This window comes from Capra hircus (assembly GCF_001704415.2).
Source record: "Capra hircus breed San Clemente chromosome X unlocalized genomic scaffold, ASM170441v1, whole genome shotgun sequence".
In the NCBI taxonomy this organism is placed as follows: Eukaryota; Metazoa; Chordata; class Mammalia; order Artiodactyla; family Bovidae; genus Capra; species Capra hircus.
Genome location: NW_017189517.1, coordinates 29014890 through 29042772, shown reverse-complemented (window position 1 = coordinate 29042772; position 27883 = coordinate 29014890). Strand labels below are relative to the sequence as shown.

At 37.2% G+C, this 27883-nt stretch overlaps 1 protein-coding gene across 1 annotated transcript in view; it reads left to right on the top strand.

Moving 5' to 3' along the window:
- The window catches only part of HTR2C (5-hydroxytryptamine receptor 2C), a 150332-nt gene extending 122990 nt beyond the window's left edge, over positions 1–27342 (top strand). The window contains exon 4 of the mRNA XM_005700259.2: positions 26300–27342. Within this exon, the coding sequence (XP_005700316.1) occupies positions 26300–27123 (824 nt within the window). The 3' untranslated portion in view covers positions 27124–27342. The remainder of the gene's footprint in view (positions 1–26299) is intronic.
- The last annotated feature ends 541 nt before the right edge of the window (positions 27343–27883 follow it).

Genomic DNA, 27883 nt, shown 5'->3' with positions numbered 1-27883 from the left:
TGAATGCTCGATATTGACTGTCTTCAAGTTCATTGGTCATTACTTCTATTGATGCCATTTCTTTCTCCAGGGGATCTTCCCAACCCAGGGATTGAACCTGGGTCTCCTGCATTGCTGGCAGATTCTTTAACATCTGAACCACCAGTTCAGTTCAGTTCAGTTCAGTCACTCAGTCGTGTCCGACTCTTCGTGACCCCAAGGACTGCAGCACGCCAGGCCTCCCTGTCCATCATCAACTCCTGGAGTTTACTAAAATTCGTGTCCATTGAGTCGGTGATGCCACCCAACCATCTCATCCTCTGTCGTCTCCTTCTCCTTCCCCCTTCAACCTTTCCCAGCATCAGGTCTTTTCAAATGAGTCAGTTCTTTGCATTGGGTAGCCAAAATATTGGAGTCTCAGCTTCAGCATCAGTCTTTCCAATGAATATTCAGAACTGATTTCATTTAGGATGGACTGGTTGGACCTCCCTTCAGTCCAAGGGACTCTCAAGAGTCTTCTCCAACACCACAATTCAAAAGCATCAATTCTTTGATGCTCAGCTTTCTTTATATTCCAACACTCACATCCTTATATGACTACAGGAAAAAAAAAAAACAACATAGCTTTAACTAGATGGGCCTTTGTTGGCAAAGTAATGTCTCTGCTTTTTAATATACTGTCTATGTTTGTCATAGCTTTTCTTCCAAGGAGCAAGCATCCTTTAATTTCATGGCTGCAGTCACCATCTGCAGTGATTTCTGCAAAGATGGGTACAATAAAGGACAGAAATGGTATGGGCCTAACAGAAGCAGAAAATATTAAGAAGAGGTGGCAAGAATACACAGAATTATACAAAAAAGATCTTCACTACCCAGATAATCATGATGGTGTGATCACTCACCTAGAGCCAGACATCCTGAATGTGAAGTTAAGTGGGCCTTAGGAAGCACCACTATGAACAAAGCTAGTGGAGGTGATGAAATTCCAGTTGAGCTATTTCAAATCCTAAAAGATGATGCTGTGAACGTCCTACCCTCAATATGCCAGAAAATTTGGAAAACTCAGAAGTGGCCACAGGAATAGAAAAAGTCAGTTTTCATTCCAATCCCAAAGAAAAGCAATGCCAAAGAAAGCTCAAACTACCACACAATTGCACTCATCTCACACGCTAGTAAAGTAAATCTCAATATTCTCAGGCTTCAACAGTATGTGGACTGTGAACTTCCAGATATTCAAGCTGGTTTTAGAAAAGGCAGAGGAACCAGAGATCAAATTGCCAACATCTGTTGGATCATCAAAAAAGCAAGAGATTTCCAGAAAAACATCTACTTCTGCTTTATTGACTATATCAAAGCCTTTGAATGTGTAGATCACAACCAACTGTGGAAAATTCTTAAAGAAATGGGCATACCATACCACCTGATCTGCCTCTTGAGAAATCTGTATACAAGTCAGGAAGCAACAGTTAGAACTGAACATGGAACAACAGACTGTTTCCAGATAAGGAAAGGAGTAGGTCAAGGCTGTATATTGTCATCCTGCTTATTTAACTTATGTGCAGAGTGCATCATGAGAAACATTGGGCTGGATGAAGCACAAGCTGGAATCAAGATTGCCAGGAGAAATATCAATAACCTCAGATATGCAGATGACACCATCTTTATGGCAGAAAGTCAAGAAGAACTAAAGAGCCTCTTGATGAAAGTGAAAGAGGAGAGTGAAAAAGTTGGCTTAAAACTCAGCATTCAGAAAACTAAGATCATGGCATCTGGTCCCATCACTTCATGGCAAATAGATGAGCCACCAGGGAAGCCTTCTATTGATGCCATACAATGATTTTTTTTTATTTTAAATAATGAATATTTTCAGTTTTATAGAATTTCCTCTTTTCTTTAGCTTCCACATCTATCCTGAAATTCCCACATCTATAATCATGTGTTTATTTTTTAGTAGATCATTTAACATTATTTATTTATCATTGTTAAAGACTGTTAATTTCAATATCTTGGTCATGTGTGGATCTATTTCTATTAACTTATTTTATTCTTCACTGTGGGTCACATTTGTCTGTTTGTATATTTAGTAATTTTATAAACATATTCTTATGGAGGCTTCATTTTTTTCTTTTTTATGGTGGGTTCCAGGTTTGCTTTTATTCCTAAAGCAAATCCTTCAAAATTAAGAATTTGGCTTTTTTCCTAAGGCATGCTACATCTGGGTATAGATGAAAACTATAAGTTGGTGTGATTCAAACTCCCAACTCTATTTTTTCTCCAATAGAAAGCTATTGAGATCTCTGTTAAATATTTTTAACCTCTCAAATGTTGCTTACTCCATGAGTTCCTTGGAAAGTCACCAATAAAGGACTCAGGTGCCAAAAAAGAATGTGAAGGAACAGAAATTTTAAGATCCCTCCTCCCTGTAGCTTGTCCTTTTTCTTATTGCACAGTGCCCTATAGTTTCTACCGGCTTTTTAGTCAGTATCAATTATCTTCAAATGTTGTTGTTGTTTTAATTTTGTTCACATTTATGACTGTGGTCAGCAGGAGAGCTAGTCTTATATAGCTAGTCTTCTATAGCTATTATTAGACTTACAACTGGAAGTTTGTAACTTTTGAGACTACCTTGATTCAATTGCCCCTCCTTCCAACTCCCACATCTGGTAACCACAAATCTGATCTCTTTTTCTATGAGTTTTTTTTTGAAATGTAATTGACCTACAACATTATGTTAGTTCCTGGTACACAACATAGTGTCTCAATATTTCTATACATTTCAAATTCATCACCGTGAGAAGTCTAGTTACAGTACGTCACCATACAAAGACATTACCTAATTATTGACTATATACACTGTACTCTACATTTTTATACCCATAACTCATTTATTTTTAACTAGAACTCTGTACCTAATCCCCCTCACCAATACTCCCCTTCCCTACACCCCTCCTCTCTGGAAAAAACCTGTTTGGTCTCATGTCTGTGACTCTGTTTCAGTTTTGTTACATTTGTTCATTTTGGTTTTTACCCACATATAAATGAAATCCCTGGAGAAGGAAATGGCAACCCACTCCAGTATTCCTGCCTGGAGAATCCCATGGATGGAGGAGGCTGGTGGGCTACAGTGCTTGGGGTCGCAAAGAGTCGGACATGACTGAGTGACTTCACTCACTCATAAATGAAATCATATGATGTTTGACTTTGTATGACTTTTTTTCACTTAATATAATACCCCATAGGTCCATCCATGTTGTTGCAAATGGCAAGATTTCATTTTTTTAATTTATGGCTGAGTAATGGCTCATTCTCTGTGTATATACACATACCACATCTTCTTTATCCATTCATATATTGATGAGCACCTGGGTTGCTTCCATTATTTTGGCTACTATATACAACACTGTCATGAACATGAGATGCATAAATCTTTTCAAATTAGTGTTTTTTGCTTTCTTTAAATAAATACGAAGGAGTAAAATTGCTGAATTTTACAGTAGTTCTATTTTTATTTTTTTAAGGAATCTCCATACTGTTTTTCATAGTGGCTGCACCAATTTACATTCCCACCAAGAGTGCACAATTGTTCCCTTTTCTCCACATTCTCACCAACAGTGATTATTTGTTGTCATTTTGATAATAGCCACTCTGACAGGTGTGAAGTGATATCTCATGGTGGTTTTGATTTGTACTTCCTTGATGACTGGTGATGTTGAGGATCTTTTCATGTGCCACTTAGCCATCTGTATATCTTCTTTGGAAAAATATCTGCTTAGGTCCTCGCCAATTTTTTAAATTGGTTGTTTATTTTTGATTTGTGCGAGTTCTTTGTGTATTTTGGAGATAACCCCTTATTAGTTGCATCATTTATCTTCTCCCATTAAGTAGGCAGTCTTTTCATTTTGTTGATAGTTTCTGTTGTTATGCAAAAGCTTTTTAATTTAATGTCGTTCCATTTGTTTTTCTTTGATGACCTTGCCTGAGGAGAATTATTCAAATATTGCTAAGACCAATGATATTAAGCACACTGTCTACACTTTCTTCCTGGAGTTTTATGGTTTCAGGTCTTACATTTAAGTTTTCAATCTATTTTGAGTTTATTTTTATACATGGTCTGTGAAAGTAGTTCAGTTTTGGGGCAGTCCTAAGATGGCGGAGGAATAGGACGGGGAGACCACTTTCTCCCCAACAAATTCATCAAAAGAACATTTTTTTAATTTATTTTTTAATTTTTATTTTTACTTTATTTTACTTTACAATACTGTATTGGTTTTGCCATACATTTACATGACTCCACCACGGGTGTACATGAATTCCCAAACATGAACCTCCCTCCCACTTCTCTTCCCATAACATCTCTCTGGGTCATCACCGTGCACCAGCCCCAAGCATGCTGTATCCTGCGTCGGACATAGACTGGCGATTCAATTCTTACATGATAGTATACCTGTTACAGTGCCATTCTCCCAAATCATCCCACCCTCTCCCTCTCCCTCTGAGTCCAAAAGTCCATTATACACATCTGTGTCTTCAAAAGAACATTTAAACGCTGAGTAAATTCCACAAAACAACTTCTGAATGCCGGCAGAGGACATCAGGCACACAGAAAAGCAGCTCATTCTCTTTGAAAGGAGGTAGGAAAAAATATAAAAGACAAAAAAAAGAGACAAAAGAGGCAGGGACAGAGCTCCATCCTGGGAAGGGAGTCTTAAAAAGAGAGAAGTTTCCAAACACCAGGAAACATCCTCACTGTCGAGTCTGTGGCGAGCCTTGGAAGCACAGAGGGCAACATAACAGGGAGGAAAAATAAATAAATAATTAAACCCCACAGATTACAAGCCCAATGGTAACTCCCCCAGTGGAGAAGCAGCGCAGACACCTGCATCCGCCACTAGCAAGTGGGGGCTGGGCACGGAGGTGCGGACTGCATTGCTTAGAGTAAGGACCAGGCCTAAATGCCCCAAGGGCAATCAGAGCGAACTAACTTGGGCTAGCAAACCAGACTGTGGGATAGCTACCACGCAAAAAGCCCTAAACTAAGACACTGCCAGGACCCCGCACAGAACAAAGGACTGAACGGAACTAGCTGGCTGCAGACCATCCTCCTCTGGTGACAGGCAGCCAGAGCCGGAAGTGGGCAATCACAGCCCCAGAGAGACATTATCTACCAAACTGCAAGCAGGCTTCTTTGCTAACTAAGACTTCTTGGGGTTCTGGACAGTCAATATCGCCTGAAAAGGTGCGCTGGTTGTACACCCAGAAAACCAAGCGGCAGGGATGGGGGAGGCAATAAGTCACAGTGACCGTGCTTGCCAAATACCTCATCACATCAAATACCTCAAACAACTGCTTGGACCTGGGAAGGGCACAAAACACAGGCCCAATGGAGTTTGCACCTCTGAGAACTACCTGAGTGCCTGAACCTGAGTGGCTTAGACCTGGGAGGTGCATGTAGCCCAGGGCCGGCCTTGGATGTTTCCTGGCAGAGCAACCTAGAGCCTGAGCAGTGTGGGCAGGGAGGGTACATACGCCATGAGCGGCGGCAGGCCCAGTGTGGCTGAGATACTGTGAGCATATGCCAGTGTTATTTGTTTGCAGCGTCCCTCCCTCCCCACAGTGCGACTGAACAAGTGAGCCTAAAAAAAGTGTCCACCACCACCACCCTTGTGTCAGGGCAGAAATCAGACACTGAAAAGACCAGCAAACAGAAGAAGCTAAAACAGAGGGAACCACCAGGGAAGTGACAGGTGCAATAGATTAAAACCATGTAGTTAGTACCAACTACATAGGAAGAGGCCTATAGATCTTGAGAAATATAAGCCTGACCAAGGAACTATCTGAAAATGAACTGACCCCACACTGCCCACAACAACACCAGAGAAAGTCCTAGATATATTTGTACTATTTTTATGATCATTCTTTTTTTAAAACTTTTTTAAAATTTTAAGTCCTCTATTACTCCTTTAATTTTCATTTTTATAACCTACTATTACTTTTCAAAAAAAAGACCCTATTTTTAAAGCAAACTTCATATATATATATATATATATATATATATATATATTTAAATAATTTTTGTGACTTTGTTTTCTTCTTCTTCTTCTTTTCTTTAATATTGTATTTTGGAAAATCTAACCTCTACTCTAGATTTTTAATCTTTACTTTTTGGTATTTGTTATCAATTTTGTACCTTTAAGAACACAATCTTCAGTACCCATTTTTACTTGGGAGTGAGATTACTGGCTTGACTGCTCTCTCCCCCTTTGGACTCTCCTTTTTCTCCACCAGGTTGCCTCTGTCTCATCCCTCCCCCTTCTCTTCTCTACCCAACTCTGTGAATCTCTGTGTGTTCCAGACAGTGGAGAACACTTAGGGAACTGATTACTGGCTGAATCTGTCTCTCTCCTTTTCATTCCCCCCTTTTATCCTCTTGGCCACCTCTGTTTCCTTCCTCCCTCTTCTCTTCTCTGTATAACTCCATGAACAACTCTGAGCAGTCCAGACTGTAGAGCACACATAAGGAAGTGATTACTGGCTAGCTTGCTCTCTCCTCTTTTGATTCCACCTCATCTCATTCGGAATCTCACCTCTAACTCCCTCCTCCCTCTTCTCTTCTCCATGTAACTCTGTGAACCTCTCTGGGTGTCCCTCCCTGTGGAGAAACTTTTCGTCTTTAACCTAGATGTTTTATCAACAGTGGTGTATAGAAGGAGAAGTCTTGAGACTACTGTAAAAATAAGACTGAAAACCAGAAGCAGGAGGCTTAAGTCGAAATCCTGAGGATACCAGAGAACTCTTGACTCCAGGGAGCCTTAATCGATAGGAGCTCATCAAATGCCTCCATACCTACACTGAAACCAAGCACCACCCAAGGGCCAACAAGTTCCAGAGCAAGACATACCAGGCAAATTCTCCAGCAACACAGGAACACAGCCCTGAGCTTCAATATACAGACTGCCCAAAGTTACTTCAAAACCACTGACATCTCATAACTCATTACTGGACACTTCATTGCACTTCAGAGAAGAAATTCAGTTCCACCCACCAGAACACCAACACAAGCTTCCCTAACCAAGAAACCTTAACAAGCAACCTGTACAACCCCACCCACAGCGAGGAATCTCCAAAATAAGGAGAACTCCACAGACTGCCAGAATACAGAAAGGCCATGCCAAACAGCAATATAAACAAGATGAAGGGACAGAGGAATACCCAGCAGGTAAAGGAACAGGATAAATGCCCACCAAACCAAATAAAAGAGGAAGAGATAGGGAATCTACCTGATAAAAAATTCTGAATAATGATAGTGAAAATGATCCAAAATCTTGCAATCAAAATGGAATCACAGATAAAGAGCCTGGAGACAAGGATTGAGAAGATGCAAGAAAGGTTTAACAAGGACCTAGAAGAAATAAAAAAGAGTCAATATATAACGAATAATGCAATAAATGAGATAAAAAACACTCTGGAGGGAACAAATAGTAGAATAATGGAGGCAGAAGATAGGATTAGAAGATAGAATGGTAGAAATAAATGAATCAGTGAGGAAAAAAAAGAAAAACAAATTAGAAGAAATGAGAACAATCTCAGAGACCTCCAGGACAATATTAAACACTCCAACATTCGAATCATAGGAGTCCCAGAAGAAAAAGACAAAAAGAAAGACCATGAAAAAATACTTGAGGAGATAATAGTTGAAAACTTCCCTAAAATGAGGAAGGAAATAATTACTCAAGTCCAAGAAACCCAGAGAGTCCCAAACGGATAAACCCAAGGAGAAACACCCCAAGACACATATTAATCAAATTAACAAAGATCAAACACAAAGAACAAATATTTAAAGCAGCAAGGGAAAAACAACAAATAACACACAAGGGGATTCCAATAAGGATAACAGCTGATCTTTCAATAGAAACTCTTCAGGCCAGGAGGGAATGGAATGGCAAGACATACTTAAAGTGATGAAAGAAAATAACCTAAAGCCAAGATGACTGTACCCAGCAAGGATCCCATTCAAATATGAAGGAGAAATCAAAAGCTTTACAGACAAGCAAAAGCTGAGAGAATTCAGCACCACCAAACCAACACTCCAACAAATGCTAAAGGATCTTCTCTAGACAGGAAACACAAAAAGGGTGTATAAACTTGAACCCAAAACAATAAAGTAAATGGCAACAGGATCATACTTATCAATAATTACCTTAAATGTAAATGGGTTGAATGCCCCAACCAAAAGACAAAGACTGGCTGAATGGATACAAAAACAAAACCCCTATATATGTTGTCTTCAAGAGACCCACCGCAAAACAAGGGACACATACAGAATGAAAGTGAAGGGCTAGAAAAAGATTTTCCATGCAAATAGAGATCAAAAGAAAGCAAGAGTAGCAATACTCATATCAGATAAAATAGATTTTAAAACAAAGGCTGTGAAAAGAGACAAAGAAGGACATTACATAATGATCAAAGGATCAATCCAAGAAGAAGATATAACAATTATAAAAATACATGCACCCAACGTAGGAGCACCGCACTATGTAAGACAAATGCTAAAAAGTATGAAAGGGGAGATTAGCAATAACACAATAACAGTGGGAGACTTTAATACCCCACTCACACCTATGGATAGATCAACTAAACAGAAAATTAACAAGGAAACACAAACTTTAAATGATACAGTAGACCAGGTAGACCTAATTGATATCTATAGGACATGTCACCCTAAAACAATGAATTTCACCTTTTCCTCAAGTGCTCACGGAACCTTCTCCAGGATAGATCACATCCTGGGCCATAAATCTAGCCTTGGTAAATTAAAAAAACTGAAATCATTCCAAGCAACTTTTCTGACCATAATGCAGTAAGATTAGATCTCAATTACAGGAGAAAAAATATCAAAAATTCCAACATATGGAGGCTGAACAGCACGCTTCTGAATAACCAACAAATCACAGAAGAAATAAAAAAGAAATCAAAATATGCATAGAAACGAATGAAAATGAAAACACAATAACCCAAAACCTGTAGGACACTGTAAAATCAGTGCTAAGGGGAAAGTTCATAGCAATAGAGGCATACCTAAAGAAACAAGAAAAAAGTCAAATAAATTACCTAACTCTACACTTAAAGCAACTAGAAAAGGAAGAAATAAAGAACTCCAGGTCTAGTGGAAGGAAATAAATCTTTAAAATTAGGGCAGAAATAAATGCAAAAGAAACAAAAGAGACAATAGCAAAAATCAACAAAGCCAAAAGCTGGTTCTTTGAAAGGATAAATAAAATTGACAAACCATTAGTCAGACTCACCAAGAAACAAAGGGAGAAAAATCAAATCAATAAAATTAGAAATGAAAATGGAGAGATCACAACAGACAACACAGAAATACAAAGGATCATAAGAAACTATTATCAACAATTATATGCCAATAAAATGGACAACTTGGAAGATATTGACAAATTCTTAGGAAAGTACAACTTTCTTTTTATTTGTTTATTTTATTTTATTTTTATTCTTTCCAGGAAGAAACAGAAAATCTTAACAAACCCATCACAAGCATGGAAATTGAAACTGTAATCAGAAATCTTCCAGCAAACAAAAACCCAGGTCCAGACGGCTTCACAGCTGAATTCTATCAAAAATTTAGAGAAGAGCTAACACCTATCCTACTCAAACTCTTCCAGAAAATTGCAGAGGAAGGTAAACTTCCAAACTCATTCTATGAGGCCACCATCACCCTAATACCAAAACCTGACAAAGATGCCACAAAAAAGAAAACTACAGGCCAATATCACTGATGAACATAGATGCAAAAATCCTTAACAAAATTCTAGCAATCAGAATCCAACAACATATTAAAAAGATCATACACCATAACCAAGTGGGCTTTATCCCAGGGATGCAAGGATTCTTCAATATCCACAAATCTATCCACAAATTAATATACCGCATTAACAAATTGAAAAATAAAAGTCATATGATTATCTCAATAGATGCAGAGAAAGCCTTTGACTAAATTCAACATCCATTTATGATAAAAACTCTCCAGAAAGCAGGAATAGAAGGAACATACCTCAACATAATAAAAGTTATATACGACAAACCCACAGCAAACATTATCCTCAATGATGAAAAATTGAAAGCATTTCCCCTAAAGTCAGCAATAAGACAAGGGTGCCCACTTTCACCACTACTATTCAACATAGTTTTGGAAGTTTTGGCCACAGCAATCAGAGCAGAAAAAGAAATAAAAGGAATCCAAATTGGAAAAGAAGTGAAACTCTCACTGTTTGCAGATGACATGATCCTCTACATAGAAAATCCTAAACACTCGACCAGAAAATTACTAGAGCTAATCAATGAATATAGTAAAGTGCAGAATATAAAATCAACACACAGAAATCCCTTGGATTCCTATACACTAATAATGAGAAAATAGAAAGAGAAATTAAGGAAACAATTCCATTCACCATTTCAATGAAAAGAATAAAATACTTAAGAATATATCTACCTAAAGAAACTAAAGACCTATATATAGAAAACTATAAAACACTGGTGAAAGAAATCAAAGAGGACACTAACAGATGGAGAAATATACCATGTTCATGGATCGGAACAATCAATATAGTGAAAATGACTATACTACCCAAAGCAATCTATAGATTTCAATGCACTCTGTATCAAGCTACCAACAGTATTTTTCACAGAGCTAGAACAAATAATTTCACAATTTGTATGGAAATACAAAAAACCTCGAATAGCCAAAGCAATCTTGAGAAAGAAGAATGGACCTGGAGGAATCAACCTGCCTGACTTCAGGCTCTACTACAAAGCCACAGTCATCAAGACAGTATGGTACTGGCACAAAGACAGAAATGTAGATCAATGGAACAAAATAGAAAGCCCAGAGATAAATCCACGCACCTATGGACACCTTATCTTTGACAAAGGATGCAAGAGTATGCAATGGATTAAAGACAATCTCTTTAACAAGTGGTGCTGGGAAAACTGTTCAACCACTTGTAAAGGAAATAAACTAGAACATTTTCTAACACCATACACAAAAATAAACTCAAAATGGATTAAAGATTTAAACGTAAGACTAGAAACTATAAACTCTTAGAGGAGAACATAGGCAAAACACTCTCTGACATACATCACAGCAGGATCCTATATGACCCACCTCCCAGAATGTTGGAAAGAAAAGCAAAAATAAACAAATGTGACCTAATTAAAATTAAAAGCTTCTGTACAACAAAAGAAACTATAAGCAAGGTGAAAAGACAGCCTTAAGAACGGGAGAAAATAATAGCAAATGAAGCAACTGACAAACAACTAATCTCAAAAATATACAAGCAACTTATGCAGCTCAATTCCAGAAAAATAAACGACCCAATCAAAAAATGGGCCAAAGAACTAAATAAACATTTCTCCAAGGAAGACATACAGATGGCCAACAAACACATGAAGAAATGCTCAACATCACTCATTTTCAGAGAAATGCAAATCAAAACCACAATAAGTTACCATCTCACACCAGTCAGAATGGCTGCCATCCAAAAGTCTACAAAAAATATAAGCTGGAGAGGGTGTGGAGAAAAAGGAACCCTCTTACACTGTTGGTGGGAATGCAAACTAGTACAGCCATTATGGAAAACAGTGTGGAGATTCCTTAAAAAACTGGAAATAGAACTGCCTTATGACCCAGCAATCCCACTTCTGGGCATACACACCAAGGAAACCAGAATTGAAAAAGACACATGTACCCCAATGTTCATCGCAGCACTGTTTATAATAGCCAGGACATGGAATCAAGCTAGATGTCCATCAGCAGACAAAGGGATAAGAAAAGTGTGATACATATACACAAATGGAGTATTACTCAGCCATTAAAAAGAATACATTTGAATCAGTTCTAATGAGGTGGATGAAACTAGAGCCAATTATACAGAGTGAAGTAAGCCAGAAAGAAAAACACCAATACAGTATACTAACGCATATATATGGAATTTAGAAAGATGGTAATGATAACCTTGTATGCAAGACAGCAAAAGAAACACAGATGTATAGAACAGTCTTTTGAACTCTGGGAGAGGGAGAGGGTGGGATGATTTGGAAGAATGGCATTGAAACATGTGTAATATCATATTAGAAATGAATCGCCAGTCCAGGTTCGATGCAGGATACAGGATGCTTGGGGCTGGTGCACTGGGATGACCCAGAGGTATGGTATGGGGAGGGAGGTGGGAGGGGGATTCAGGATTGGGAATACATGTATACCCGTGACAGATTCATGTTGATGTATGGCAAAACCAATACAACACTGTAAAGTAATTAGTCTCCAATTAAAATCAATAAATTTAAATTAAAAAAAAGAAAGTAGTTCAGTTTCATTCCTTTACATGTAGCTGTCCAGTTTTACTAATACCATTTATTGAGGAAGATGGCTTTTCTCTATTGTCTATTCTTGCTTCCTCTATCATAGATAAATTGACTATATAACTGTGGATTCATTTCTAAGCTCTCTGCTGCTGCTAAGTCACTTCAGTCGTGTCCAACTCTGTGCGACCCCATAGACGGCAGCCCACCAGGCTACCCCATCCCTGGGATTCTCCAGGCAAGAACACTGGAGTGGGTTGCCATTTCCTTCTCCAATGCATCAAAGTGAAAAGTGAAAGTGAAGTTGCTCAGTCGTGTCCGACCCTCTGCGACCCCATGGACTGCAGCTTTCCAGGCTCCTTTGTCCATGGGATTTTCCAGGCAAGAGTACTGGAGTGGGGTGCCATTGCCTTCTCCGAAGCTCTCTATTCTCTCCCATTGATTTAAGTGTCTGTTTTCTGAGCCACTACCATACTGCTTTCATTATTGTAAATGGTAATGTAGTTAGAAATCAGGGAGCACGATACCATTGGCTTTGTTCTTCTTTCTCAAGATGGTTTTATCTATTCTGAATCTTTTGTGTTTCCATACAAATTTTAAATTTATTTGTTCTAGGTCTGTGGAAAATGCCATTTGGTATTTGATATGGATTATACCAAATCTGTAGATTGACTCGAATAGTATGGTCATTTTAATAATATTAATTCTTCCAATTCATAAACACAGTATATCTTTCCATCTGTTTGTATCATCTATAATTTCTTTCATCAGTGTCTTATAGCTTTCCAAGTACAGGTATTTTACCTCCTTAGTTAGACTTATTGCTAAGTATTTTATTCTTTTTGATGCTATTATAAGTGGGATTGTTTCCTTATTTTCTCTTTCTGATAGGCTGTTATTGGTATATAGAAATGCAATAGATTTCTGTATGTTAATTTTATATCCCACAAATTTACCAAATTTATTGGTGAATTCTAGTAGTTTTTAGTGTCATCTTTAGGATTTTCCACATATGGTATCATTTCATCTTCCAACAATGACAGTTTTATTTCTTCCTTTCCAATTTGGATTCCTTTCATTTATTTTTCTTATCTGATTGCTGTAGCTAGTGATTCTGATACTATACTGAATGAAAGTTGTGAGAGTGGGCACCAATATCTTTGTTTCTGATTTTAGAGGAAATTCTTTTTCAGCTTTTGATCACTGAGGATGATGTTAGCTGTGGGTTTGCCATATATGGCCTTTATTATGTTGACTTACATTCCCTCTATACTCACTTTCTAGATAGTTTTTATAAACGGATGTTGAATTTTATCAAAAGCTCTTTCTGCATCTATTGAGAGGATCAAAAAATATAATTTTCATTCTTCAATTTGTTAATGTGGTGTGTGACATGATTGAATATGGAACTATCCATGCATCCCTGGGATAAGTCTCATTTGATCTTGGTGTGTGTGCATGTTAAGTCGCTTCAGTCCTGTCCAACTCTCTGTGACCCTATGGACCATAATCTGCCAGGCTCCTCTGTCCATGGGATTCTACAGGCAAGAATACTGGAGTGGGTTGCCATGCCCTCCTCCAGGGGATCTTCCTGACCCAGAAATTGAACCTGCATCTCTTATGTTTCTTGCATTGGCAGGCAGGTTCTTTACCACTAGAGCCACCTGGTGTGTTATTTTTTAATGTATTGTTGAATTCAACTTGTTAATATTTTGTTAAGAATTTTTATATCTACGTTCATCAGTGCTATTGGCTGTAAATTCCTTTTGTGTTTGTGATATCTTTTCTGGTTTTGGCAGCAGGATGATGCATATCTTTTAGAATGAACTTTGAAACATTTCTTGCTCTTTAATTTTTTGTAATATTTTGAGAAGGATAGATGTTAACTCTTTTCTAAATGTTTGGTAGAATTCCCCTTTGGCGACATCTGTTTTAGAAATTTTATTACTGATTCAATTTCATTACTCAAAATTTTTCTGTTCATATTTTATATTTCTTCCTGATTCAGTCTTGGAAGGTTTTAGCACTTCTAGGAATATGTCTATTTCTTCTAAGTTGTCCATTTTATTGGTATATACTTATGGTAATCTTTTTTGATCCTTTGTAGTTCTGTGATGTCTCATTTTTCATTTCTGATTTTATAGATTTGAACCCTCTTTCATTTTCTTTCTTGATGAGTCTGGCTAAAGGTTCATCAATTTTTGTTATCTTTTTGAAGAATCAGCTTTTAGTTTCATTCATCTTTTCTATTGTTTTTTCTAGTTTCTGTTTAATTTATTTCTGCTCTGATCTTTATAATTTCTTTCCTTCTTCTGACTTTGGCTTTTGTCCTATTTCTAGTTACTTCAGGAGTAAGATTTGATTGTGTATTTGAGGTTTTCTGATTTCCTGAGGCAGGCTTGTATTACTTTGATTTTCCTTCTTGAACTGCTTTTGTTTCATCACATAGATTTTGGATCATTGCATTTTCATTTTCATTTGCCTCTAGATATTTTTTGATCTCTTTTATTTCTTCACAGACCCATTTTTTTAGCAGCATATTGTTTAGCCTCCATGTATTTCTGATTTTTTCAGTTTTATCTTAAAGTTTTCTAATCTCATAGTGTTGTGATGTGATGTAGCTATGATTTAAAGCTTCTTCAGTTTACTGAAGTTTGCTTTGTAGCCTATCATGGGATATACCCTGGAGAATGTTCCATGTACACTTGAATGTGTGTTTTGGTGCTTTGGATGCAATGTTCTATATATATTTATTGGGTCTATCCAGTATAATGTATTGTTTAAGGTCCGTGTTTTTGTTTTTGTTTTTTTACTGATTTTTGGTCTGGATGATCTGTCCATTGATGTGAGTGGAGTGTTAAAATCCCCTATTGTTAATTTGTTCCTGTCAGTTTCTCTCTTTATGATTATTAATGTTTGCTTTATGTGTCTAGGTGATCCTATGTTGTGTGCATATATATTTACAATTGCTACATCTTCTTTTGGATTGATCTCTTGATCCTTATGTAATGTCCTTCTTTGTCTCTTGAAACAGTCTTTATTTAAAAGTCTGTTTTCTTGGTATAAGTGTCAGGAGAGTGTGTAATTTTCTCGCTTCTGTCTTGCTGCAACAAAGATTTGAAATGGCAGACCAGTGTTACAGTTCAGTTACAGCTCAGAATTTTATTTGGTAAACAAAAAAATAGTACACCCTTGAGGCAGGAGTGTGGGCTGACCCCAAAGGAGAGGCCCCAACTTGACTTGGCTCCCCCTTTTTATACGTTTTGTTTCCTCCCCCTGAGCCTATCTTATGCAAATTAGGGCTAGCCAGGAAGGGGGCGTGATGTTTCACCTGAGGTTCTCACTCTTGTCTGTGGATCTTTCTTTTATTCCCTTTTTGTGGGCTTTTCCCCTTTCTTTGTGTGTCTTTTAGCCACTACCATTTTGGACTCCTTTTTCCTATTCTAACTACCTAACAGAAGTATTTGTATGTAAGCTTTCTTTTCATTTCTATTTGCATAGAATAACTTTGTCTATCCCCTCAATTATAGTCTCTGTGTGTCTTTAAATCTAAAGTGAGTCTCTTGTTAGCAAACATAGAAATAAGTCTTTTTTTCTGTATCTGTTCAGCCTCCCTTTATCTTTTGATTGAGACATTTAATTCATTTACATTTAATTATGTATAGATATGTACTAATTGGGCTTCCCTGGTAGCTCAGTGGTAAAGAATTTGCCTGCCAATGCAGGAACCACTGGTTGATCCTTAGATTGGGAAGATCCCCTGGATAAGGAAATGGCAACCCAGTCTAGTACTCTTCCCTGGGAAATCCCATGGACAGAGGAGCTTGGCAGGCTATAGCCCATGGGGTCTCAAAGGACTTGGATATGAGTTAGTGTCTAAACAGCAACAAATGTATTTATTACCATTTTTAAAAATTGTTTGGTGACTGTTTTGCAGTTCTTTTTTATTTATTACCATTCATTTACTCATTTTTATTCATTTACCATGAACTTTATATGTATACATATATGATTATTTTAAAGTTGTTATCACCTAAGTTCAAATGCATTTTAACAAAACTGAACTTTTATACCCCTCTTATGTTTTCTAATGAGTCTTTTCTAATGAGTTGGCTCTTCACATCAGGTGGCCAAAGTATTGGAACTTCAGCTTCAGCATCAGTCCTTCCAATGAATATTCCAATGAATTTAGTCTTGACTGGTTTGATCTCTGTTTGGGAACTCATGTACACTCATGGCGGATTCATGTCAATGTATGGCAAAACCAATACAGTATTGTAAAGTAAAATAAAGTAAAAATATAAATAAAAAATAAAAGTCTTCTCCAACACCACAGTTCAAAATCATTAATTCTTTGGCACTCAGCCTTCTTTATGGTCCAACTCTCACATCCATACATGAATACTGGAAATACCATAGCTTTGACTATGCAAACCTTTGTCAGCAAAGTAATGTCTCTGTTTTTTAATAGGCAGTCTAGGTTTGTCATAGCTTTTCCTTCAAGGAGCAAGCGTCTTTTAATTTCATAGCTGCAGTCACCATCTGCAGTGAATTTTGAGCCCAAGAAAATAGTTTGTCACTGTTTCCATTGTTTCCCCATCTATTTGCCATGAAGTGATGGGACCAGATGCCATGATCTTAATTTTTTGAACGTAGAGTTTTAAGCTAGTTTTTTCACTCTCCTCTTTCATCCTCATCAAGAGGCTCTTTAGTTCCTCTTCACTTTGTGCCATAAGAGTGGTGTCATCTGTATATCTGAGGTGGTAGGGGTAATGGTGGTTATGATGACCTCCTTCAATAGGACTTATGCCAGCACACTCCAGGCCACTCACAGGCAAGTCTGGCTTAGTCTCTTGTGGTGTCACTGCTCCTTTTTCCTGGGTCCTGGTACACACAAGGTTGTTGTTTTGTGTGTGTGCCCCCAAGAGTCTGTTTCCCTAGTCTTGTGGAAGTTCTGTAATCAAATCCCTCTGGCCTTCAAAGTTAAATTTCCTGGGAATTCTCAGTCCTTTTCCTGGATCCCCAGGTTGGGAAATCTGTTGTGGGCCCTAGAACTTTTGCAATGGTGCGAGAACTTATTTGATATAATTGCTCTCCAGTTTTTGCGCCATCTGAACAACTCTGTTCTTTTGCCACCTAACACATTCTTTTCATTTCTCTTCTACATTTCTGTATAGGGCCTGATAATTTCTGCCACCCAGTCATGCTATTAGGGCTTCCTCCGTGTCTCAGATGGTAAAGAATCTGCCTGCAATGCTGGAGACATGGGTTCTATCCCAGGGTAGAGAAAGTCCCCTGCAGAAGGGGATGGCAAGCCACTCCAGTATTGGTGGCTGAAGAATCCTATCAGCTATAGTCCATGGGGTCACAAAGAATCGGACACACCTGGGTGACTAACCACCACCACAAGTCATATTATTTCTTCTAAAAAAAAAGAATAACCATTCTTTATTCCTAGTGTAATTTTTCCAACTATTTCTGACTTTGTCTCCTCAGAGATCTTTACCTATCATCTTCACCTTTCTTTTCTATATCTTTAAGCTCTTCCACTCTATTGGCTTTCACCTTCAATGTATAAGCATATTATTGTATCTTAAATATAATCTTAGTTTCCTCAGTCTTCAGTTGCTTGTGAGTAATGTAGGAGAGGAAAAACAATTTTCCCCTCTAACCTTCTGAGTTCTTGGCTTGGACTCTTATAATAAAACACAGTTTAAGAAGAGAAAACAAGCAAGTTTATTAACATGCATATGTTATGTATACATGTGCATGCATATACATGAGAGATATCCTAAAAAACTAAATAACTCCCCCAGATGGTGCAAGGCACTACTTAAATACCATCTTCAGCTAAAGACAAGTGAAGATGTGAGGTGGGGAAAGGCCAGTTATGGCAGATTACCAGGAAAAGCTAGATAAACAAGGGTTAGGTTTGCCATGCAGATTTAAGTGTACTCTTTCTCCATGAATAAGATTCTCCTGGGGTTTAATCATTTTTCTCTTACCAGTAAAGAATCTGCCTACAATGCAGGAGACCCCAATTCGATTCCTGGGTTGGGAGGATCCACTGGAGAAGGGATAGGCTAACCACTCCAGTATTCCTGGGCTTCCCTTGTGGATCAGCTGGTAAAGAATCTACCTGCAATGCAGGAGACCTAGGTTCGATCCCTGGGTTGGGAAGATACCCTGGAGACGGGAAAGGCTACTCACTCAAGTATTCTGGCCTAGAGAAATCCATGGACTATGCAGTCCATGGGATCACAAAGAGCTGGACACAACTAAGGGACTTTCACTTTCACTCTCTTTTCCCAGTACAGAGAGGTTGATGTTTACAAATGGAGATTTACTTTGTAAATGAAAATTTCTCTTTGGTAGTTTTCAGAGCTTTTCCTGTCTCTGCCATGTTTTAAAATAATCAACTCAAAATAATCTTTATGCCAAAGAGTCATATTTTGGGGCAGCATATTTTGTAGTAATGTTTCCATATTTGGATGTTACTTCAAATTTTACTTCTTCATACCTTCAGCTGTATTATAGTTGGACCTCCCTAGGACCTTCCCCACTGTTAAAAAACAAAATTCAATTGAGTAAATTTGAAAATTCAATGATTCACGAATTTTTTTCCCAATAGTCATGTTCAGCCTTTCTGGTAGCCATGTACAGATGTGAGAGTTGGACCATAAAGAAGGCTGAGTGCCAAAGAATTGATGCTTTCAAATTGTAGCACTAGAGAAGTCTCCTGGACAGCAAAGAGATCAAACCAGCCAATCCTAAAGGAAATCAACCCTGAATATTCATTGGAAGGACTGATGTTGAAGCTGAAGCTCCAATACTTTGGCAGCCTGATGTGAAGAATCAACTCATTGGAAAGGCCCCAGTGCTGGGAAAGATTGAGAGCAGAAGGAGAAGGGGGCAACAGAGGATGAGATGGTTGGATGGCATCACCGACTCAGTGACATGAGTTTGAGCAAGCTCTGGGAGATGGTGAAGGACAGGTGAGCCTGGTGTGCTATAGTCCATGGGGTTGCCAAGAGTTGGACATGACTGAACAATAACATGCCTTCAGCCATATTATAGTTGGACTTCCCTAGGACCTCCCTCAACATTCAACTGGGTAAATTTGAAGATCTAATTGGCTTTATTCAGCAATTCATGAATTGGATAGCATCCCGTCTAGTGAACAGACAGGCACTCCAAGGAACTGGACAAAATGGAAGGTTTTTATAGGAAGAAGAGTGGGACGAGGAAGTTATTAGCAAAAGAAAAGAATTCTTTCAGGTCAGATCATCTTCTTTTGTAGGGGAAGGTAATGGGAGGAGTCTTATTATGCAGGTACCTCACTAGTGCTAATCAGGAAATTTCAGATTGCTTAAAAGTCACCTTACTGGGAGAAGCTGGGACTACTATTAAATCTTGGTCCACTGTCATAGAGGCAGATGACTGCACTTGCTGATTGCTACTTCTTTTTAACATTCAGTTCTCCATAAACTCTCGCCCAAGTTTAACTTATAAATCCTGGGTATTCTTCTTGTCACTTCATGAACTGCTTTCTTTTAGAATCTTCTTTTAGTTCAACATCCCTTGAAGTCATTTAAGGTCTTTTCCTTACTCAATATCCTTTATTCATGCATGCCTAAGTTCCTATTCTTCCCAAAGCTAACAACTCCTTGAATTCAAAGTTGACTCTCAACCTGATTCTGAATTCCTTAAAATTCCCACTGCATCAACACCATATATCTGCCAAAGTATACAAAATATTGCTCCAACTCTCAGTCACACTTGATTATCTGATAGCTGAGGCAGCACTGCTTTTGTTTGTTTTGTCTTCTGTGTTTTCCTTTGAAAATAGTTTCTTCGTATTCTGCTGTCAATTCCCATGTTCAAGGGACACACTTAGTACTCCAAGAGGCAAGGAACCACTCCTGTCAGCTTGACATTGTATGATCCTCCTTGAAAAAATTCCTTTCCATGAAAAACTCATGAAGATAGATACCTAGGAGATAGCCCTGCAGTTTAGTAACAAATTCCCATAATCTATGTTTTCATTTTGATGATGGCCAGTCTGTTCCAGGAAATGTAGTTTATAATCTTGCTCTCTTTTATCTTATTATCATTTACTATTCATCCCTTGGCAATCCATCTTCACCATTCGACTATAACTACCAGTTTAGCGATAATTCTACCTCCACACTGAACACTTCCAGAGACTGTTAATGAATTTAAATGCTAGGGATTTTCTCTGATGCCTCATTGCGTATGCTTGTTACATTAAGATGCTAATGAGGGATCTGTTGGATGGAGGTGCTGGAGCTGGACCAGGGACCAGGCTATAATTACCAGTGTTCTATAATTACCACTGATTTCCTTATTTTCAAAGACAGAGGAAATGTTTCAAATTCTAGATTCTTCTGTGGCATTTCATGCTGTTGAGGCCACCTTCTTCAGAACATTCCCTCTTTGTGTGTATTATGACATAATTTTTTGTTCACAGTGAACTACTACCATGCTCCTGTTACTCATTTTGTAAATTTTGCTGCTGGTAATGTTGATCTTACCAAAAGATGTCAAAAGAAGGTTTTCAGACCAGGCTCACACGTGCACAGACAATGATGACTATATAATGACTGCTGTCTGGCTAACACTAATTGTAAGATACTATCAATTGTAAGACATATAGCACTTTTGAAGATGTTAAAAATCTGAAAGGAATGGACATCTAAGAATCATGGGCATATGATATTATTATCTGATTGCTTGAAGAGAATTGATCTGTGTTGCTTGAATTCAAGGCTTTAAGAAATAATGCAAACATCATTATACATTCTCTAAATTTACTTTCCTTATCTGATGTAAAATAACCACACCAAGTTATTTTACGTCTTTTATGAGGCTAGAATAAGTCACTCAGTCGTGTCTGAATCTTTGCGACTCCATGGACTGTAGCCTACCAGGTTCCTCCATCCATGGGATTTTCCAGGCAAGAATACTGGAGTGGGTTGCCATTTTCTTCTCCAGATCTTCTCGACCCAGGGATTGAACCTGGGTCTCTCGCATTGTAGGCAGACGCTTTACTGTCTGAGCCACCAGGGAAGTCTAGAATAAGATAATACATGTAAAATAATTACTGCAGCTAAAGTACCAAAATCAGTAAGCACTCAATAAATGATAACTAATAGTCAAAATAACACATATTTTCAATAAAAACTTGAACTATAACTGTTATTGAATTCAATATTCTTAAAATGCTAAGACCCCATATGTTTATTGAAAGTATTTTTTCTCCTTTAGTAAACTTAATGAATAATAATCAATTTTACAGGTTTTTTTGAGATGCAAATGAGACAATTCATGCAAAATATTTGTTTATTGGTTGAAGTAGTACCAGATATTTTCAGCAGAACATGAATTATAACTTATTTTTGTAATTTCTAAAATTCTAGAGATGATATACATTTTTCAAAGTTAATTTCAGAAAGATTAAGTGATTCTAGTTAATAATTCCTTCTTTCTATGTTTTTTGTCTGGATTAAATAATATATGAAAGTATATAATAATTGTAAAACATTTAATTCAGTGTGTGACAAATAAAAAGCACTCAGTAAAAAGTGATTATTATTACAATTGTTGTTATTTATTCCTGATATTATCTATGGTAGTTCATTTTCACTTTTTCTCCTTGATCAAGTCAAAGATTTTAAAATATCAAATACTTCTCCATTATACTTGCTAAGCTAGTTTTCTGAAGTTAACTTCACCAAATAATATATATCTTTCAAAAATTTTATGACAATGAGTGAGATAATGCATGTAAAATATTTTGTTGCTATTATTGACAGTTTGTGTTTACTTGATATCACTTGAATTTCTACTAATTGACTAATTTAGAATACTGAGAAACACTTTATACATTGGCTGAATTTAACTCTCCAGGGTTTAAATAACTTCACCCACTAATATAGAACAGCAGTTCTCAAACTCTTTGGTGTCAGGGCCTATTTATACTTTTTAAAACAAATGAAGACCTCAAAGAGCTTGTGTTTATATGGATTATATCTATTGATATTTATTATATTAGAAATTAAAGCTGAGAAATGTTTAAAAATCTATGAATCATTTTAAATAACAATAATGAATCCATTTAATGTTAACAACATTTTTTAATAAAAATTAACTATTTTTCCAAAAATAATTAAGAGAGAAGACAGGTATTGTTTAACAGTTTTAAAATCTCTTTAATATTTAGTTTTATGGAAAGATAGTTGGATTCTCATAGATGTATCTGTGTTCAACCTGTTGTGGTGCACTATTTGGTATGAAGTTTATAAAGAATATACAGTTTTAAAGATGAATAGTTGGAAATGGGAAATCTAGCACTCTCTAAAAGAATCTCAGAGGCCCCTCTGGGTCCTTGAACCACACTTTGAGAACTGCTGACATATGCTTTTAATTTTTTTAAGTATTGAATAAGATAATCTATATAATAGATACTGTTATTAATGCTGCTTTAGTTGCTATTAGTATTATTTATATAATTTCCAGATACTGTCAAAAGAAACTTAGTTTCTTGTTTTGTTGACTGCATTCACAGTTTCTATAAAAACAAAAACAAAAACAAAACAAATGACAATATCGATTTGGTAAAACGGTTAAGCTACTCCACTAAATAATGTCTCTATTATAGGAGTTTTAATGAAATTGAGATAATATATTTTATATCTTTAATGTCAGTAATACACATGGCTCAATGCCTGGCACATAAGATAGACTCAGTGAAAGGCAGTTTTAGAATCACTCTTTGTTCAATGTACAAAAGATTATGCAAATAGATGCCAGGGATAAAACTGACCTCATACACCCAATAACATCATTAGCTTATCTGGAATCACTCTCTTGTCTCTAGACAAGGCCTACTTTTAGACCCAAGATTCCGTTAGGAAAGTAAATAAATCTTTTAACAGAAACAAGCTAATACAATTCAGAGTTGGGCTTTGAGTAATGCTGACTTCCACTGATATTATGGTCAGTGTGTGAGGCCTTCCCTAGAAATTTCAGATATCTAGGAATACCTAAAAGATTGTGCAGCATTTCCTTGGGGAAATGACTCTCCACTCCAGCACTTGTATCCTGAGTGTAGATATGTCTACCCTTGTCAGAATTCTTTCAGAATGAATGCAAACTCCCCAGATTAAGTTTCTAGCCTCAGGGTCTGGTTGCCACATTGTTGGATGACAGGGGAGGGGGACAGTTTAGAAGGGGAGCCATTCCACTTTACCCCTCCTCTGGTCTTGCTATAGGATCCTGAAAAAGTATAACACAGTTTTCTACCAACATTTTGTCAGAAAATGGCCTTCTTCTCTACATTTATACCAAAATGGTAAGTGTTTCCACTCAGGACCCCAAGACTTTTGCTCTAGAAGTAATCAGTTCCAAAGTTAGTGGTAGTAAATCTTACGGACTTTTATCATCTGAGATCTAACAGCCATTTCTTTCATGCTTCTGAAAGAATCTCTGTTTTATTTTAATTGCTTCCATTTTTTAAATATTAAGCTTTTGGTATAAAGACTTTAAAAGATTATAAAATTACATAGAATTATATTATAAAGAACCATGTACTCATTATCTAGCTCCAAGATTTATCAATTTATGGACTGTCTTGCATCATCTGTACTTCTGTCCACTTCTCCCTCCCATATTATTTCAAAACAAACCTCAGAATCATAATATTTTATCCATAAACACCAGTATATACATATCTAAAAATATAAAATTTTCCCCACATAACCACAATATCAACATCACTTTTAAAAACTAATTAAAGATAATTATTTACTATCATCAAAGGCCAGTTATTGTTCAGAATAACACATTTCCACCTGCGTCATGAATATTTTTAAAAATTTGTTTGTTTGTATCACAATTCCAAGAAGATCCACATATTAACATTGCTTGATTGGTATTTTAAGACTCTCTTAATATTATGTTCTCTAATTTTTTCTGTTGTAAATGATTTGTTTTTAAGAAACCCTTCCCTCTTTTCTTAATCTCATATTAGCTTCCTTAACTCCAGAAAACTTCCTACAGCCTTATCCTCACTAAAACATTTCATGAAGGATGAGCCAATACTGGCTTCTTTCAGGCAAGCTTGACCTATGCTCTTTCTACATATTCCCTCATATTTATGGCTTTTGGAATAAAGACTCTAAGAATACAAGATGGCAACATTCTTACCTATCATTTTATAACTCTTAAGAAATGTAACCTGTGTGGTTCATCAAATTTGGTGACTATTACCTTCTGATACTTGCCACTCTTCCCATCTAGAGTTCAAGGGTCGCTTCACCAGATCCTGTACTGTATTACCTGAGGACACTTTCTGTTTGCAGTGTCTTCTAGTTTTCACAGCCATTTTTGCCTTCTTAAATGGCATGCCTAGGTTCAGAATTGCAGGTATGTACCAATACGCCAAGAGATCTTGTCACATCTTATTGATGCTTCTCATACCATCACTTGGTCTCTTTCTCGAGGGGAAAAAAAAAAAAAAAAAACCAGGCATGTAAGAAATTCAGGGCCTGAATTAGAAGGCTTAAAGATAACTTTTCATAACTCTTCCTCATGTCTTCCCAGAAATTAAATACCAATCAATGTTGTCAACAAGCTCTTAGCAAAGAAAAATATTTTCCCCTCTTGATCATCAAGCACTCTATACCTGACAAAGCATGTTAAGACAATCTATAGGGACTTTCAGATTTGTCATGGTTCCCTGTGTGTTCCCTAAAGCCAGCAATGATCTTTGAGAGTGTGTTTCTATCCTCTTTCACAGTTCATAGTACAAATAGCCACCAGCCCAGGAATCCTCATAATGATCTCTGATAGAATCCTAGAAGTGCAACCTGAATTGTCCCAGGCTTCAAGTTCCTGTGGACACAAGAAAAAATAAATTAACAGTAAAATTTGAATTTCATTTGTGCAAGTTATCCCTGCTTATTGATGATAGACCTCTTCAAGATCGACCATAATGATTTGCCACAATCATTTCCAAAAATTTCTAGGTACATTACTTATGCTCAGGCACAAGATTCTGCTCCCATCTTCTTATTGATATTTTTTGCCTGTGAACTTCTTTATTAGTGGAGGTGCTTACCTAGATGGACACCTCTCAGTATTCTTAAAAAACAAATGAGTTCAAAACTCCACATCTAAATGGGAGGACTGTATCTCTCCCAGAGTCTCAGGAAAATGCTTACTAAAAAGACAATACCTTCAGTTTCTGCATAGAGACTATGTCTGCATTGTGGCCAGTCTAATTCCTATTTGAGGGGCATACTATCCTCTTCATCTCCAAAAAACTCCAGAGCTCCCAGGCTCTGTCTCCAAAGGACTCACCCACAGAAGTTCCTCTTCTTGACCACTTTCCTTGGGAAAGGATGTCCTTAGCTAAAACCTCATCTCAAACTCAGCCTAGTCAATGCTGACATGCTATTATTCCTAGGTGGTATGCACATCATTTTTATTGCATTTGGAATGCTAAAAATGAACAATTGAATTTATTGATGTCATTGAATACAGACACAAATTTATTCATTCAACAAATATTTAGTGAATGCCTTCTATGAGCTGGGACATTTCTAGGAATTGGAGCTAAAACAAAAAAGACACAATTCACTGTTATATACAACCATACTTATAATTTATCTCAGTAATGGTAATTCCAAGTCTTTTACAGAAAACTGGTGAGAAGGCACTCCTAACTTGAAAAAAAACTGTCATTTTCTGATATCATACTGTTACTCTTTCATGTGACTATCACTTTATGCTGTGAATAGCTTTCAACAAATATCAGATCTAAATTTTCTCCAGTGATATGCAATTGAATGTATCCCACTGTACAAACCTGTTCAATGCTTCCATATGCTGTAACAATGTCCTACCTTCTTTTTTGTTCCTGTAGGTGTATCAGTTCCTATCCCAGTGATTGGACTGAGGGATGAAGACAAGGTGTTCGTCAACAACACCACCTGCGTGCTGAATGACCCAAATTTCGTTCTTATTGGGTCCTTCGTAGCTTTCTTCATACCGCTGACAATCATGGTGATTACCTACTGTCTGACGATTCACGTCCTTCGCCGCCAAGCTCTGATGTTACTGCACGGCCACACCGAGGAACCGCCTGGAATAAACCTGAATTTCCTGAAATGCTGCAAGACGAACACCAATGAAGAGAATTCTGCAAACCCGAACCAAGATTTGAACCCACGCCGAAGGAAGAAGAAAGAAAGACGGCCTAGGGGCACCATGCAAGCTATCAACAATGAACGGAAAGCCTCGAAGGTTCTTGGAATTGTGTTCTTTGTGTTTCTGATCATGTGGTGCCCGTTTTTTATTACTAATATTTTGTCGGTTCTTTGTGAGAAGGCTTGTAATCAAAAGCTCATGGAAAAGCTTCTGAATGTGTTTGTTTGGATTGGCTATGTTTGTTCAGGAATTAATCCTCTGGTGTACACTCTTTTCAACAAAGTTTACCGAAGGGCTTTCTCCAACTATTTGCGCTGCAATTATAAGGTAGATAAAAAGCCTCCAATCAGACAAATCCCGAGAGTTGCTGCCACTGCTTTGTCTGGGAGGGAGCTTAATGTTAACATTTACCGGCACACCAATGAACCAGTAATTAAGAAAGCTGATGACAAGGAGCCTGGTATAGAGATGCAAGTTGAGAATTTGGAGCTACCGGTTAATCCCTCCAATGTGATTAGTGAAAGGATTAGTAGTGTGTAAGAAAGAGCAGCACAGTCTTTTCCTATGGTAAAGCTACAAATGTAGAAAATTGTTCTTTAATTCTGCCGGTCATAACTAATGTAAATATTGCCGTCTGAAAAGTGTGTTTTATATATAGCTTTGCAATCCTGTACTTTACAATCATGCTTACAATAGTGAGATTTAGGGTTCTATATTTACTGTTTATAATAGATTGAGAATAACTTATTTTAATTGATGCAAAAATGTTGATTTTTTCCCCCCTTCCATCCCTCCTTCCCTCCCTCTTTTTCTTTCTCTCTCTCCTCTCTCTCTCTTTTTCTTTTGCATATAAGGAAACATTGATGTTCACCTCAGGTGGCATTTGCAGGAGACCAGAATGATACACATGACAGCGGTTTTCAACCACACCAAAATTGAACAAATTCGGTGGACTCTTTTTTCCGGGTTAACAGTAAATATGCACTTTAAATTCTTGCTCTGTTCATCTACACACATAAATACAGTAAAATAGGTTCTGCCTTCTGAAACTCTACCACAACTATTAGTGAGTCAAAGGCAGAACTTATTTCTTGTCACACACAGGGGAAATTTTGACATTGTCAGAATGTTGTGTTGATATTTTACTGCAATGTCTGTCCCCAAACATAGTGGCATTTTAATATAGCAGCTAGTTAACCGGAACTACAGAAGTGGAAGGATGACAAGAGATATATACACCAACAATAGCTTTTCACTTCTTATAATGTTCAAATTCTGATTATGACAAACAAACTGGAAT